This window comes from Mus caroli, unplaced genomic scaffold (genome assembly GCF_978045245.1).
Source record: "Mus caroli unplaced genomic scaffold, Mus_caroli_1 scaffold_2, whole genome shotgun sequence".
Lineage (NCBI taxonomy): Eukaryota > Metazoa > Chordata > Mammalia > Rodentia > Muridae > Mus > Mus caroli.
The window spans coordinates 147684387-147699039 of record NW_028227257.1 but is presented as its reverse complement, the minus strand read 5'-3'; the positions used below and the strand labels follow the sequence as shown (position 1 = coordinate 147699039).

At 51.8% G+C, this 14653-nt stretch overlaps 2 protein-coding genes across 6 annotated transcripts in view; one reads left to right on the top strand and one right to left on the bottom strand.

Moving 5' to 3' along the window:
* The window catches only part of Ralgps1 (Ral GEF with PH domain and SH3 binding motif 1), a 244145-nt gene that overhangs the window by 80312 nt on the left and 149180 nt on the right, over positions 1–14653 (bottom strand). The gene's annotated exons all lie outside the window — the stretch shown is intronic.
* Positions 1–14653, top strand: part of Angptl2 (angiopoietin like 2) — a 31943-nt gene that overhangs the window by 970 nt on the left and 16320 nt on the right. The window contains exon 2 of the mRNA XM_021182385.3: positions 11256–12113. Coding sequence (XP_021038044.1) covers positions 11297–12113 — 817 coding nt within the window. The 5' untranslated portion in view covers positions 11256–11296. The remainder of the gene's footprint in view (positions 1–11255; positions 12114–14653) is intronic.

The window sequence follows — 14653 nt, the reverse complement described above, 5'->3', positions numbered from 1 at the left end:
CTGGGCCAGGCAGCACTGTCTGCCAGCGTGCCAGGAGCAGAGGCGTCCTGTGCGGGACAGAACATGTCACCCACAAGTTTCTGTCGGTAGGACTGGGGCAAAGGGCTGCCCTGACTTTCCCTCTGCGCCCAAGGATACAGTAGATGGACCCCAGGTCTCCAGCCAGCAGGATGTGGCTGAGAAATTGGAGGACTCTCTTTCTGAGCAGCCCAGTGAGGGGACACAGCAGGCGCCACATAGGGAGTCAGTCCCTTGAAAGCAAGTGCTTCTGCGGCATGAGATAACATTTCCAAACAGAAAGTCTCTGCTGATCCCTCCCCTCTCCCTGTGACATCGGTGTCACGGGTCAGCTATTGCCTCTGCTGTGGGATTAGGAGAGTTCCCAGAGGCCAGTGTTGTTACTCAGAAAAAGATCCCTTTGAGGAAGACTGAGAACACAAGTTCCAAAGCTAGCTCAGTGCTCTCCACATGGGTTCTTCCAAGTACAGGCCCGGTATAGCAGCGATTATGAGCTGGCTCCCTGTCTGAGCTCTGTTAAGTGGCAGATCACAGCTTTTCGAAACCTCAGTTTCCTGATCTGTGAAAAAGAGGGCTGAGAGCCCAGCTCAGCAACAGCCAAGCAGACACCTGCAGCGGCCCCACAACACACATCTAACTACCTCCGTCTTCCAGATGAGGAAGCCTGGCATGTGACTTCAGGGTCTCTTCAAGTCACACATCACTCACTGCTCTCCAGGGGTGGCGCATGAGACCTTAGTTCTCAGCCCAGTGATCAGAGTCTCTAAAAACCTGGTTACCAGTTATTAGAGCCCAACCATCAGAATGCCCAGAGGGAAGAACAAGTGCCCCAATTCTTTCCCTGGCCTGGATTACATTCTCTAAAGCAGTGGTTCTTAAGCTGTGGGCTGCAACCACCTCAGATAGCCTGTGTATCAGATATTTGCATTACAATTCGTAACAGTAGCAACATTACAGTTAAGAAGTAGCAATGAAATAGCTTTATGGTTGGGGGGGGGGCAGTCACCACAATATGAGGAACTGTATTAAAGGGTATTAAAATAACTTTATTTTATATTTTATTTATCATATATATTATTCATATATATATATATATATATTTTTTTTTTTTGGTTTTTCGAGACGGGGTTTCTCTGTATAGCCCTGGCTGTCCTGGAACTCACTTTGTAGACCAGGCTGGCCTCGAACTCAGAAATCCCCCTGCCTCTGCCTCCCCAGTGCTGAGATTAAAGGCGTGCGCCACCACGCCCAGCTATATATTTATATTTTAAATATAAAATAATAAAAGAGTATTAAAATGTATTAAAGATACTTTGCATCTTGGACTGGGCCTGGGCCACCTGTAGCATTTCTACATCCTAGAAGTGCATGATAAGAAAACATACAACTAGACCAAAACTTCCAACACCACTCTCCCAGGCAGGATGCTCTCCTGCATCACCCTTGGGATCTGCCTACTGGCATCCCTGTCAGAGCCACAGGGATAGGAAAGTGGAGTTTCCTTGGTCCCACAAGAGGGCCACTGGCTGCACCTGTCTTCAAGCTGCAGAGGGACAAGCAGAGAACAGACTCCAGCAAGCCTGGCCATGGTAACCACTGCCACACACCACCAGTGTGTCTGAGCCCAGGGACAGAGGTTTCCCGAGTTCCTGGTGGCATTTGGAAAGTGGCTGTGAAGTACATGCTTCCAACTCAGGCTTCTGGTGTGGCTGACACTGAAGGTTTCCTACTGCAGTGTGAACCTGGTGGCTTTCTGGCCTCTGTAAAGGTTCTGCCTAACTCTGTGAATCTGGCTAAGACATACAGATTACCACTGGGCAAGGGGAACACAGCGGAAAGAGATAGGTGGACGGCATGTACGAGTCTAGAGATTGTTGTCCAGCATGGCTATGGGCTCACAGTCAAGAACCCCACAACAGTTGCCCACTGGGCTTAGTGAGCAGGCACTCCACCTTACTCCATCCTTACTCCTACCCTAGAAAATGGGTTCCTGTTTCACATGAAAGAATAAGGAAAGCTAACCTGCCGACGCTAGCAGCTATGTGATCCACAGGCTTTGAACCTAGTACTGTGTTTCAAAGCCCACTCCCCCTTCCATTGTACTCCACAACTCCACACGGTATCCTGACCTCTCTGTCCTGATGCCGCCCTATGGCCCTCCCTGGCTGTCAAGTCTGCTTTTGCTGACCTCAATCCCTCCGAGAACAGTGTGCTTCCCTGGCGTCCCTGCTGCCTTCTCTGTAGGGACCCGCATCTGTAGCGTGGGGAGTGGAGCTGCGCGGTCCACACTGTTTCCACCCTGCGTGTGGAGGGCAGAGCCTGGGGTTCATCCACCTGACAGGATAGGCATGCTGGCAGGCATTCCCATCACTGGCAGGGGAATCCTGTGAGGCTGCTGTGTGGGAGTTGAGGACCTACCCTGGGACACACCTAACAGCCCTTGAGGCAGCACAGGCATCTGAAACAAACACAGCAGACAGCCAGTCTCTGGGAAGGGCAGGTATATTCAGCCTCTGGCCTCTCACTGAATCACAGCTTACTTTATCTGGAAGGTTCTCATCTTAGGTGCACACCATAGAACAGTTGTGTAGAACCTAAGAGCACTAGGCTGAGATAGGCTGAGATAGACTGTAAACAATCCTACAAACACCCAGCAGATGGCGTGAGTCATAAGAGGTGGCCCTGGGAGCTGATACAGAAGTGGAAACTGAGGCTCAGGAACACAGTATCTCCCACGGCCTCTCCATCGGTGGCCCATTAAGGAGGAACCCCAGCTTTAAGCTGTCCCTCCAGCTCAGCTCACAGTCTGCTACAGCCATGCAGTAGAAATCTCTGTGAAGAACTGATGGATAGAGAAGTGAATCTTTCTTGTAAACTTACGGAAAACACCAAAGAGGTTACTTAAGCTCGGGCAGCTTGGAGTTTATGGTGGTAGACAGTACACATCAGAATCCTTATTTGGGGTAAGTTTCTGTGGCCAAGCTGTATCCTGCTCCTAAAAGGAGCAGGGGGTTGGGGGAGGGTGGGGGTGTTACAGCATCCGGTTCCATGTATACATTGCCATGAGACACATTCTGATCACAGGAATGCTAAGATGCTGGGTGTGGAGCCAGGCCTCTGACAATGAGCCATTGTGCAGGTCCACTCCCTGGTGAAACCAGCCTGTCTTGAGGCCAGCAGCCCTAGAGACTTGGCCTCTGTCACTCGGTTCTCACACAGGCAGATGGAGACCACCACAGAAATGCCCAGAAGGGACTCTTATCTTCAGCTCCCAAAGATTCCCAGTTTCCTGAAGGCCCAAGCCTGCCGGGGTGGATCCTACTCCAGTCTCTGCTGTGGAAGGTCGGACTGCTGAATGACTCTCCAGCATCCACCCTGGACAGCAGAGGAGATCTGCAGGGTGGATGAGTCCATGAGCAATGAGACAAACCTCAGGCACTTCCCCTCCCCCTAGATCCACCACTTCTAGTCCCCATCCTGGTTGGGTCATGGGGCCCCTTAGCTGTCCTGAGTGTTGCCACCTGAGTTAGGAATGTCTGCTGCTGAGGGCCCCTGGAGCACAGGGCCCTCATCTCTTTTTTCCTGCTCTGTCTCTTACTAGTAGCCAGGAGAATAAGTGGAACAAACGTAGTCCTTGGTGTCTAGTTGCCGAGGTGCTGCACTAGCAGCTGGGCATTCTAAGGCGACTCTAAGAAGCTCACACTCTGGGGCAGCCAGCCAGTACAGTCTGAGCTCTGGGTGCTGGATGGACAGAACTGTTCTTGCAAGCTGGCGTAGAGAGAAGACTTCTGCACAGAGAGGTGGCCTTAAGAGGTCACCTTAGAAAGGAAGACAGATACATACCAGATAGAATTGTAGGAAAGGACTCTCCAGGCAGAAAGCATGTGAAGGTAAGGTGCGTGTAAGGATGCTGACTTAATGCCATGTGAATGTTATTTAGTCCTGGAAGTGCATATGGAGTGAATTATAGTGCAGTGTATTGGCCTAGCACACCAAATGACCTGGGTTTAATTGCCTAACACCCCCTAAAATGGGCACTGGCACACAGGGCCTGACATCTCAGCAGGAGGATCAGGAGTCTCATGGGCATACCAGCTTTGGCCAGTCCCCGGTCTACTTGGACTACACGAGACTCCGTCTCACACCCACCCAGATGCAGGGAGAAACTTAGGAGCGTGTGGGAAAGAAAGCTAGCTTGGAGCCCACCCCTAACATCTGGCAGCCCTGGTCCTGGCCCTTGTCTCCATCCCTTGTCTCCATTTGTTCATCTCTGAAATGGGGATGAATGTTAAGGAGGCATCTCTGTTGGCTGAGGCGACCTTCTGTATCAGCTACTCAGCTGGGCTCAGGAGAGACGCTCCAGGCAATGCCCAGGTTTTCCAGGAAGCTGCCTGGGGCAGTGGTGTGTAGCCAGCCTCAGACCCCTCCCACCCTGGCCCCCAATCCAGGGCTCCAGAGCACACCAGGCACCACAGAAAATGCAGCAGCCAACTCAGAAGCTGGCCTCTCAATGGCTTCTCCAGACACCCCCTGCCTCTGCTCTGCATTCCGTGACTCCTGGCACAGAGGTTCCGTGTGTGGACTTTGGGGGAATCTCAAAATGGTTCCCTAATAACGCAGCAAGAAAGAGTAACAGCAGTATCCTCATCCCCCTGGCATGGGCACCCAGCTCCCCAGCCTAACCACATCCCCTATGATCTCACGGTGTGACCACAGTCCGCCTCCACACAGTCAGCCTTCCCTGGAAGCCAACGGCTCACCCGTGGCATGTGCACGAGAGCCTGGGACTACAGGCTTGCCCCACCCCATCTCCATCACTCCTGCAAGCACAGTTGGAGGATGTGAACCTACTCTCTCTGCTTCTCTGTTCTGTGCCTCTGCCCAAGTCACCCACAACAGGGCCGACCCCAGAATGGAGCCCGACTGGTAGATGGGAAGGCTAAGTCAGCGGGTGATGGAAGGAAGGCAGGCTGCATGGAGAGGGACTTATATAAGTTCTGACAATTGCTAAGCTGAGAAGTGAGGAGGAGCTGGCTGCAGCTCCCTGGGGGGCCCTCATGGTCTCTCATGAGGGATGATTCACAGGCTGCTGGGTTGAGAAGGGTGGCAGTTGGAGACTGGTTACTCCCACCCTGGCCTCCAGGCTTGGGGTGAATCACAGAGGACAAATGATACACAGTTCCTTCTCCAAGCTGCCCAAGGTGAGTCTACCACTGTTTGTCTGCGATGCCCATTCTGGGGTCGCTCCACTCACAGGATGAAGAAGCTCTTTCTAACGTCCAACAAGACTCACCCTTGTACTGACTTGAAAGTCAAGTCTGCTCAACAGTAAGAAGCAACTGCATCCTGGCCATTAGACAAACAAACAAACAGGAGTCTTTATTCATAGTGGTGGAGAGGTGACCTTGGAGTGAGGGCATGGGGCTGGCACTGATCATCAAATATGGTTCTGATGTTTACTCCAGGCGACCTAACACCTTGGAGCCTGGGCTTCCCTTGCTGCTCAGTTCAGGCGTGATCTGCATCCTAGGTCAGACATCAATACTGTGTTTCCCGAGTGCTAGTAATAACAATCACAGAGTACCCAGTACCTGGAGCCATCTATGCACAGAGATGTGAAGGCCAACAACACAGAGTGTAGGGGTACACATGTGCAACAGAGCAGAAGGCCAGTGCTCACACTCCTGCCGCCACATCCCCCACCTGATGGCTCTGTTCAGACACTTAACTCTGCAGCAGGCTCCTTCCCCATCCTGGTCAGCAGCAGGCTTGGAAACCCCTTGCAGGCATGCTGGGTCTTCCTGCAGCGGTTACAGTAATAACCATTTGCCGCTGCTTACGTTTTTGCTGGGCTCTCTGGTGTCCTGATCTTGGACTTACCATCTCCATTCATGCTCTGATTCTTCAGACTCTCTCAAGCACAGAAGCTGGAGGGGAGGGCTAGCCAAACACACATAGGCCTTGTGGCCTTGGCAAAGGTCACTTCTTAGGTCTCCAGCATGGCTGGGATGCCTCCTCAGGTTTGTGCTCGCAGCTGGCAGTGCAGTGCTAGCTGGGGTGGAGAAGTGTACTCTTCCAGAAGAATACAACCCGCACTGACCAGGGTAGCCCCCAAGAGCCAATTCTGCAGACCCAAGAGCACCCCTAGCCTCCTTCTGCCTAGAGGATCAGAAGGCTTGTCTTTGAGTTTCCTGTCACACTGCTTTCACAGCAGACCTACTTTGGTGTTTATAGTGTACCTACTGCCTGGTTCTGCTACTTCGTAGTTCCATGACAACAACAAGTGATGGTCTTCAGTCTCAACAGTCGCCCCCACGTACACACACACACCTTTAGTCTCGAGCGCACCTTTGTGGTAACTAGGTAGATAACACGCTGAGGATATACAAGGCCCAGCAGGCAGAGTGCTTGGCTAGTTCTCATTAATCCTCAGCACTGCATAAATGGGGGAAATAACACAAGCCTCAGACCCAGCACTGGGGAACTGGAGGCAGGGCTGATCCTCAGCTTCACAGGGAGTTGAGAGCCGGCCTGAGACACATGCGACCCTATTTAAGGAAAAAGGCAAGAATACTAGAAATACATAAGCCCACAAAGACCGTGAGTGTGAGAGCTCACCACCAAAGTTCCTCAGCATTTCAGCAGTCAAACGGAGTAACTGCCCTGCTGTTACTTAGGATGCAGGTGTGGGCGCCGCCAGCACCTGGCTACATGGCTGTCCTGAAGCCATGGGCCCTTCCCAATGGGCTGCTGGGAACATTCAGTAACATGGTACAGACAAAGTGCTTGCTTCCCAGAACTAACTGGCTGCAGCTATTTGTATTATCTGAACCTTTCTCATCCATTCCCAATCTTTGTGATAAGAACTCAGAAGCATATGCCAGGCCAGCAGCTTCTGCCACTGGGCAGAAGTCAGCTCTGTATTACCAAAATGATGCTTCATCCCATCAAGTAGCCCAATGCCCAGGCTACAGTGCTGTGATGGCCAGAGGGATGCAGACGCGCAGTGTGTGGCCCCATCACACAGGCCAAATGGGGACACTCAGACAGCCCATAGGAGGCTGGGTGAGACCCAAGCCCAGGGAGTCCTCCCCATGTGCAAAGGCTGTCCTGCCACGTGGTTACTGCAGCCTTACAGTTAGAGAGAGGGAAGCCCGGCACAATGGAAACTCCTCACCACACAATGTGGAAAAGCGATTCCGATCGGTGTTTTTATTTTAATTTCTAAGCCAAGGAAAACAGTTGGGTTTGCTTTTCTTTGTTGGTCATGGGGAGAAAGCAAGGAGGGGCACTTTGCCTAGAGTTGAGCTAGTCTCCAGCCTAAGACAGCTGGAATGCTGGGGGGTTACTTCTCTTGGGATGCAATTAGCTGAATAAATATCAAGAAAGCAAAAGTAAACAGACTCATTACTGCCCATTCAGAACTGCCAAACTAGCAGAGGATGGTTTAGACTCCTTAGAGAAAACAAATGCTTGCTAATGGAGGCTGAGGGATGCTGGTTAAGGCCCTTGGTGGTCTAGCTTGGACTTACCTGCTGCATGTCCACAGACAGCACACCCTGTCTGCCTGCATGCCAGGTGTCTCCCTTCACCGGTCACTAACACTGCTGACTTACTAGAGTGAGGATGTCAGCCTCCACAGAGGACTCAGTTCCTTGCATTCCTTTCTGTAAGGCACCAGACTCCAAATTACCTTACCAAGCTCAGGCCCATGCAAATGGAATCGGAAGCCCAGATACTGCCAGAACCCTTGGTGACTGCTGTGTCTTTCTGGGCTTTCACATCCTCACCTTTAAGTCGCATACAACACAAATACTAGACTCTGACCTCGGAGGGATCAGAACGTGTGTGAGCATCACATGTCACGTTTGGTTTGCTTTTTAGTCCAATGACAAGATATGTTCTTCCAGGAAAAGGGGTTCAGTGACCACGTCCCCAGCCGCCCACCGTGTGCCAGCACTGGGCAGCTGCCCAGGTCAGAACTTGGTCAGAACTGAGCAGCTTTGTGACTGGATCTAGGTTCTCTATGAAGTGGGCCATTAGTGGTCTTTCCTCCAAGAGGGCAATGGCGCCCTGGCGTCCTACCCACAGCCATCATCTCTGCTCCTCAGTAGTGCTTTGCTGGGCTTGCTATCATGTGGCCATCATAACACTCTATCCTCATGTTTCTTTACCCAATGTGCAATGGGGGCTGAACCACCCCATTCCACAAAGGAGGTGCTCAGACTTCAGGATCTCAAGTCCAAAGGCAAGAGCAGTGAGGACCCACAGTTGAAAGGGGCAGAACCCACAATAAACAGTACACCATACCTTCCAGGTGTGGATGCCCAAGAATGTTTAGAAATCAAGTTTACTCTCTGGTGCCAAGTTGCCTCCATGGCATTCTGACAGTTTCTTGGCCACAGCACAGAGGTGTTTGTCACCAAGTAGGCAGGTGAGCTGCCCACAGAAGGTGTGGCAGGAGGGCCAACCCTAGCCTGGAGCCCACTTCTCCCCACTCTTCTACAGTGGGGGCGTGACCATCAGCTCCCAAGGAACCAAAGCTTTGGAAACCAGGCAAACATTGTTTAACCATCCTGTTTCCACTGAAGCCCCACTTCTCCACAGAGCTCTCCATTAAATACCCTCCCTGCCTGGCCCAGGAGGCCTTCTTTGACTGTTAGCCCAAACATGGGCTCTGGACTTCAGTAGAAAACAGCCCAGCAGAGCCCCATGGAGAACAGGCTCTGATCTGCAGCTACCCATTGGCTGGTCCATGGTGCAGCCTGAAGTCAGGGATTCCCAGAAGAAGCTTCCTTGGGCTCCTGTGCCACAGCCATGTTCAGCAGATAAGAATGTTAAGTGCTGGTGGCTTCCAACTGCTAAGGGCCATCAGCACAGGGCTGAATTCCAGTTGTGCCACCTTTTAGCCTTGTGATCTTGAGAGTTGAAAACTGAGTCCCAGTCCCCTGCTCTGTGATATGGGATTAAGAATATCTAGGTGTGGTGAGATGGGCCAGCGGGTAAGAAAGAGTTCTTGCACCAAGTCTGATGATCTGAGGTTGATGCCTGAGACAGACATGATAGGAGAGAACTGACTCCTGCAGTTGTCTTCTGACCTCTGCAAGTGTGTCTGGCGCTTGTGCTCCTACATATGCACATATGCACATATACATACATTGTAAAAGTTAAGGAGCAGAGCAGCTGCCATCAAGGACACTATAAGAACACAGAGAAGCCCCAGTCAGGCATGTGGCGACACCCAATCCACGCATGCTATGGATGTTACCAATGAATCTGACCCGTGACCTCAATCGCACAGGCTGATCACCTCAGTCCCACACAGGCTCCTGGCTTGCTGGTTCTGTCTCCACAGCTCTCTCCACGGCACTGTAGCTGCTGCTGTCTTTTCACACATGCACCCCCCACCCACCACCACCACCACATATTGACCAAGTGTCTCTATTTTGGGTCAGGCAGTAGACATTACAAATGGTACAGGGACCAAAACTGACTCTCCAGAGGCGCTGACATTTGGGGGTAGGGACAGCACGAACCTGGTGACAAGGACTCTGAGGGGAAGTAGGGGTCACAATCTTAGGTTAGTTTCAGAGATGGGAGAGAGCATGTCACTGAGAAGGTGATCTTTGAGCAAGGACATGAAAGAGAAAGGAAGTAAGCAACAAAGAAACAGGGGAGGCGGATAGAGAATGGAGTTCTTAGTGCCCGAGAGCCTAAGGGACAGCAGCTTCCCAAGTGACTAAGCAGGGAAGGGACCAGAGATGAAATCTGGGAGAGAACAGAAGCTGGGCCAGGGAGGGCCCCCAAAGTCCTAGCCTTTCACTTTAAGAAGCTGCTGGAGGGTTTGCGTTGAAGAGACTCCAGACTCCACTGACTTTAATAAAGGATCTCTTTGGCTGTCAGGGGTCAGCGACAGGGTTGCAGGTTAGGGGGCAGCTGCAATAATCGAGGCACACAGTGAAGGCAGGGAGTATAGGTGACAATGGGGAGTGGCTGAGGACAGCAGGGGCACTGGGGAGCCCTTCTAAGCTATGGCTACCACACCTCTGTGGTGCATTAGAGGCAGGAGTTAGAGACAGAACAGAGCTAAGGAGCTGGGAATTACTTCAAGGGCTGTGTCCTGAGTGACTAGAACAGTTGCTATTTGCTAACACAGGGGAAAAAAAAATCAGTGTGGGTGGGGCAGGAGTGAGGGGTGGGGAAGAGCAGGCTGAGAGGGAGGGACAGGGAGGAAGAAGACCTCCCACACAGACCCCTGCATAATGGGCAGAGGGCAGAGACAGATGGGGTCTGAGAACTGTGAGAGTGGGCAAATCTCTGGAGGGCTCTGCCAAAGAGGGAGGAAGACAAATAGAAGAGTAGCTGGAGAGAGGCAGTGAGCTCCAGAGAGACAGTGGCAGGGGTATAGGAAAACCAGACTGGGAAGACTGCTGGAGCGGTGCCCTTCAGGGCCCTGGAGGAAGGACGGCACGCATCCTCATGTCTCTCTTGGCCTATCTAGCTCATCCCTTAAGAGTCAGTACAAAGGTCACTTTCTCAGGGAAGTTGCTCCTGACCTCTCTGTTGGGTCAGGGCCTTGTCATAACCTTTCAGGACACATGCCTGCTCCTTCTTACAGTTCTTGGGAACTCTGGTGACATGGAAGCCCTGTGAGGGCAGCCATACCCCCAGCATCGAGTAAGCATACTGCCTGGCACACCTTTATGTCCGAGGAACATATGGGTAAGGGATATATTGTCCAGAAAACAAGCCAGAGACACATGCCTAACGTAATCACTCTGCGATGATCGGGGCCCTGAAGATACTGGCTGTCACAAGAATTTGGGTTTAGACGAGGTCAGATTATTCCTGTTTGGGGCTTTGTAGCTCAGGAAAAACAGAGACATAGTCTTCTGATACTGTCCACTACTAAGTGAGCACATCCCATTCTGTGTCCGGCAGCTCGTTCCTTTAGCTGAAAAGTCTTCTCGATGCTACGTTCTAGGGATGGGAGGGACGCTGTGAGAGATCCTGCATCTGCCCTTACAGAGCCAATTCTTGGGCTCTGGGTATGGCAGATCCCTTTTCCTCTCTACCTCTGCAGGGCCCCACTATCTATCAATATTCCAACAACAATCATTTTCCCTGACTCTAGGAGAGTGGGTCATAGTGTCCCCGATGTGTATTTGGGGAACGTCCTACCTTGCACAAGCCACTGGCAGATGGGGCTGTCACTGACCTTATCTCTCCACTCTTAGGCTTTCAGTTCATAAAGACCAACCAGCACACTGCAAGGACCATGAGGCCACTGTGTATGACCTACTGGTGGCTTGGACTGCTGGCCACTGTCGGAGCTGCTACAGGCCCAGAGGCTGACGTTGAGGGCACAGAGGATGGTTCACAGAGAGAGTACATTTACCTCAACAGGTACAAGCGGGCAGGTGAGTCCCCCGACAAGTGCACCTACACTTTCATTGTGCCCCAGCAGCGGGTCACAGGTGCCATTTGTGTCAACTCCAAGGAGCCTGAGGTGCACCTGGAGAACCGTGTGCACAAGCAGGAGCTGGAGCTGCTCAACAATGAGCTGCTTAAGCAGAAGCGGCAGATCGAGACGCTGCAGCAGCTGGTAGAGGTTGACGGCGGCATCGTGAGCGAGGTGAAGCTGCTGCGCAAGGAGAGCCGCAACATGAACTCTCGAGTCACGCAGCTGTACATGCAACTTCTACATGAGATCATTCGCAAGCGAGACAATGCACTGGAGCTCTCCCAGCTGGAGAACAGGATCCTGAACCAGACAGCTGACATGCTGCAGCTGGCTAGCAAGTACAAGGACCTGGAGCACAAGTTCCAGCACCTGGCTATGCTGGCGCACAACCAATCAGAGGTCATTGCTCAGCTTGAAGAGCACTGCCAACGCATACCTGCAGCCAGGCCTGTGCCCCAGCCACCCCCAGCCGCTCCACCTCGGGTCTACCAACCACCTACCTACAACCGCATCATCAACCAGATTTCCACCAATGAGATCCAGAGTGACCAGAATCTGAAGGTGCTGCCGCCCTCCTTGCCCACCATGCCTGCCCTTACCAGTCTCCCATCTTCCACTGATAAGCCATCAGGTAAGTCCTTTGGGGAGTCCAGCTCCCATGGGCCTCTGAGCCCCTCAGCCAGGGGGTACATGTGGGCATGTGAGTCTCAAGACAGTTGCATAAACCTCTGGCAATCCCCTGGGGTGGCTGCTGGAGCCAATGGAGTTGGGTTGATGGGAGCAAGGGATGGCATTGCTCCAATAAGGTGGTAGAAGGTAGAACCCAGAAGCTAGAAGCTATGGGTGTCAGCTCTGGTCTCTGAGGGGAGAGAACACAGTCCTGAATACTTGAGGTTGTGCACCTGCCCTGTCTTAGTGGCTAGGTGTCTCACCTGTGGGTTCTCATGCCTGTGTAAGCCCAGAGCTGTCTGAAAATGTCACATGATAAACGCCAGGCCAGTGGGAGAGTGCTATAAAGTCCAAAGTTCATGCTTCTCGGGGACTAGGGCACTGGATGGAAGTTTCCTTCAGTTCGTTGCTGCCTAGTTTTCAATAAGGCTTCCTTACACTCTCAGCACACATGTCATGGGACTCTCAGGACACTGTAGTAGAAGAATGGGGTCCCTTGGGAGCACACCCTGGGAAGTGTAACCAAGATACTACACTGGGATTTTCATGAGGGTCACTTGACTAGTCCTGCAGCTCCTTAGGGACAGGATGACTAACCTGTTCACAGCCTGAAGATGCTCAGGTAGAGCTGGGCCCCTGCTTCAGACACATGGGAACAGAGTTACAGCTTCTCGGGAGGATGTCATGAAAACACAACGTGCAATGATGTCTTCAGGGCTTGCCAATACTGCCTGTGCCCTCCTCTGACTTAGTGGAAACTCTGGTACCTAGCCTCCAGGAACCCAGTGTGGGGACGTGGCAGGTGTGTGAAGGCTCTGGCAAATCGTCAGGGTAAGGGAGCAGGCCGGAAGAGTCCTCTCCAGAGGCCCAGTTCCAGGAGCTGGGCTTCTCCTTTATCTAGGCAGTGCTGTTTTCCACCTGTGCTAAATCTCTGAAAAAGTTAACTAAGACTATGCATGGGGTACCGATGTCTTTGTTGACAGGGAGAGATTTTTACTGAAAAGATCCTTTGTACCTATTTCACACTTTAAAAAATAAACCAGTACTGAGTTGAACCTGTGTGTATGAGGGTGACCAGTGGGCAGATCAAGAATGGATAGGCCAGTGGGGACAGGAGGAGCCAGGCACATGACACAGCATATGCCATAGCACCTTAGAAGAAAGACCTGGACTAGGTGTGGGTGGAGAGCAGGTATGCGGAGTTGACCATCCTGGATCGAAATCTTCCTTCTTCTATTGGCGAGGTCTGGACAGGAGCCAAGTCACCCTGTCCCTGGGCTCCTCATCTAAGTCTATGGGTAGGCTTTATTTCAGTCTGTTCCCAGCTGATAGTTCTAGGACATGAAATAATGCAGAATGTGTGTGTGGCACTGGGCCCACAGTAAACTGAGCCTCCTTTGATCACGGTCTTTGCATCTTAAAACAAGGAGACTGGCGTGAAGAGTCTGTCTTCAGCTCTGTGTCCAGTGCCTGATGAGAGTGCCATCTGCACCCACACCTGGTTTGCAGCAGAGGTCAAGGCAGGGTGGAGTGCGTTCTGTGTTCTGACAGGATACCCAGAGTGACACTGCCTTTGGGCACCACTCGAAGGCTGGTGTCACAGTCACCCAGGCCTCCTTTCAACTTGGGATCTCTGGTTTCTAACTCAGCCATCTCAGGACATTTCCTGAGCTGGAACAAAACGGGGATAAACACCTGGATCTGCCATGCCCGTCCCTCCTTCTTCCCTATTTGCTCTGGAGAAAGCTATTTAAGTCAGCTGAAGTGCAGTTCAGCTGGCAGTGTCTGCTCAGCACACACAAAGCACTGAGGTATGATGCCGTGTGTCTGTAATCTGAGAACTCAAGAGGCAGAGGCAGGAGGAGCAGAAGTTCAAAGTCATCCTTGAGGTTCTCTACATACGGAGATCAAAACCAAATGTGCAATAGTTGTTTGTTCTGTTTTGTTTTAAACTCTCTGAGCCTTAACTTTCTTCACGTGAGGAGACAGGAACAGAGCTACAGCTTCTCGGGAGGATGTCATGAAAACACAACGTGCAATGATGTCACCAGAGGTTGCCAATACTGCCTGTGCCCTCCTCTGACTTGGTGAAAACTCTGGTCCCTGGTCTCCAGGAACCCAGTGAGGGGAGGTGGCAGGTGTGTGAAGGTATCTGGAATCTGCCCTGCCTCCAATCATGTCTATTCCTCAAATTCCACAGAGCAGGTCTGACAAGATTTCTCTGGAAGGACCCAAATTTCTGGAACACTGTGAGAATTTATGAAGCCAGCATATCAAAATACCAAGAATACAATGAGCATTGTCTGGCCACTATATAGAACAGTGTATATAGTGTGCTTGTGTCCACCAAGAAGGCAGATGAAGGACTGTGGCGTCACTAAGGTAGCATGACCACACCCTGCTGGACAGCATGAATGGCTCAGAGATGACACTTCTGTCCTGCATCTTGAAGGCTTTCTAAGTTTACCAGGTGAACCTGGGAGGAGGGACACCTGATGGAAG